The 2,077-nt window shown below is 68.8% G+C and overlaps 1 protein-coding gene across 1 annotated transcript in view; it reads right to left on the reverse strand.

Moving 5' to 3' along the window:
• The window catches only part of JAG2 (jagged canonical Notch ligand 2), a gene marked incomplete at its 5' end in the record, with an annotated part of 21,703 nt that overhangs the window by 9,529 nt on the left and 10,097 nt on the right, over positions 1 to 2,077 (reverse strand). Inside the window, 4 exons of the mRNA XM_027776404.1 lie at positions 6 to 119; positions 283 to 396; positions 537 to 656; positions 715 to 845. Coding sequence (XP_027632205.1) covers positions 6 to 119; positions 283 to 396; positions 537 to 656; positions 715 to 845 — 479 coding nt within the window. The remainder of the gene's footprint in view (positions 1 to 5; positions 120 to 282; positions 397 to 536; positions 657 to 714; positions 846 to 2,077) is intronic.

The following is a 2,077-nucleotide window of genomic DNA, read 5'->3' on the forward strand; positions in this document are numbered from 1 at the left end:
CTCACCCAGCTGGCAGGTGGCCCCCACCCACTGCTCGGGGCAGATGCACTCGAAGCCGTCCGCCTGGTCCACACAGGTGCCGCCGGCCGCGCACGGGTTCGAGGCACACTCGTCGATGTCTGTGGGGACGGCGAGGGTGCGGGTGCGGGCGTGGGTGTGAGCTGAGGAAGGCGGACGGACCCCGCCGCGTCCCCACTACAACACCCACACTGTGCTGTGAATGGCCGCCTCCCTGCGCCCTCAGTGCCAGGCTGGAGCCGCGGGCACATGTGGGCCACTCACCAAGCGCACAGGTGGGCCCGCTCCAGCCTGATGGGCAGTGGCACTCGAAGCCAGAGGGCACCTCATGGCAAGAGCCCCCGTTGGCACAAGGGTTGGAGGCACAGGCGTGCTCAGCTGCAGGACAAGAACAGGCAGCGGTGGAGCGCTGGACCCCTCACCTCCGTGGCCCCAAGGCAGGCTCCAGGGGCCAAGGTGGACTGCCGGCCGGCCCGTGTCCCGGGGAGCAGGCCCACCCACGCCTCCGGAGGACGCACCCCGCTCGCAGTTCTTGCCCGCGTAGCCGTCCGGGCAGGCGCAGCGGTACTGGTCGGGCTCGGCGTTGATGCAGGTGCCCCCGTTGGCGCAGGGGTGATGGCTGCCGCAGTAGTTCAGGTCTGGGAGAGGGCGGGTGCTCAGGGCCGGCCGCTGCCCACCCTGCCGCCTCCCCCCTCCCTTTGCCACAGACCAGCCCGCCCCAGTTGGTCTCGCAGCTGCACTGCCAGGGCTCCACACAGCTGCCGTGCACGCAGCCGGGGTACGGGACACACTCGTCACAGAACCTGCCCTGCCAGCCGTAGCTGCACCTGGGGGTGGGGGCGGGGTGGGGCTGTGAGCTGGGCAGCCCAGAAGGTGGCAGGGAGGCAGGTGTGGGGTCACGCCAGCCATCCCTGGGCCCAGCGGCCTAGGCCTTTGAACCTAAGTGGCTCTGAGCCAGGCGGGGTCACAGCCTGCTGGCTGCCCCACTGTCACGGGCATTCCGGGCCCTGGCCACAGACACGTGGCCCCAGCTGTCCCGTCACTCCTCCCTGGGCTATTTTGGGACTCACCCCTGAGCTGGGCCCCGAGAGCAGGCGCCAGGACAGGAAGGCCCTGCTGGGACCCCAGGAACGAGCGTCCCGGCTCAGATGCACCAGGCGCTGTCTAGCCGGGCAGACAGGTCTGGGGGTCTGGGGACATTGGGAGAGGGCCTGGGCCCTGCCCATGTGACCTAAGCCTACGACCCTACCTGCAAATCAAGAGCAGGAATCTCTTTCCCAGCAAAGCCCCAGGAAGGACCCAGCTCACAGGCGGGGAGACCAAGGCCCTGGACTGCCAGCCTGTCACGGGCCAAGTCCAGGGCCCTGGCCCAGAGGAGCTGTGGCCACACCCTGGAAATGGCCCTAAGAGGCCACTTGGCTCCAAGGCCATAACCCAGGCCTGTTCTTGTCCCTGCTGGTGGCCAGTGTCCCCTGGAGACCCCTCAGGCTGAGCAGAGACTCCTCCAGGGCACGAGGCTTGGGCTGCCCGAGGTGACGCACGAGGCTTGGGCTGCCCGAGGTGTCTGCTGTCAGGGGCAGCCTGTGCTGGCTGACGCCCTGGGGCCCAGCCTGAGGTCCCCAGGCCCCCTTGCTAGAAGTCGCAGGTCCTTCGGGACAGGAATGACGTCTGGGCCACGTCACTTCCACGCCGGTACCCGCCACGTGAATTTATTTTTGAAAAAGGAAAGAGCCACGGCCCTTCCTGAGCCGCCTGGGAGCCACGGAGCCAGCACTGAAGGGGTGTCAGCGAGTTTAGCCAGGCTCAGGGACAGGGAAACTGAGGCTGGGGGAAGGTGGCCCCGGTACCCAGCACAGATGTGCAGGGCAGGTTGGGCCAGCGGGCCTCGGTCCCCAGCCCGGACCCTCCCTCCAGGTGATAATGGGGAAAAGAGGCTCGGGGTGGGCCCCCGGCGCCAGGCCCCCACCGCCCTGCTCCCCCAGCAGCAGCTCCAGGGCACTGGGGAGGCGGCAGGAAGGCCCGGCCGTCTCCGGAGCATCCGGTAGCGGGGGGCCCGCTG

The sequence above is a fragment of the Tupaia chinensis genome, unplaced genomic scaffold (genome assembly GCF_000334495.1).
Source record: "Tupaia chinensis unplaced genomic scaffold, TupChi_1.0 Scaffold000671_2, whole genome shotgun sequence".
NCBI classification, from domain to species: Eukaryota; Metazoa; Chordata; class Mammalia; order Scandentia; family Tupaiidae; genus Tupaia; species Tupaia belangeri.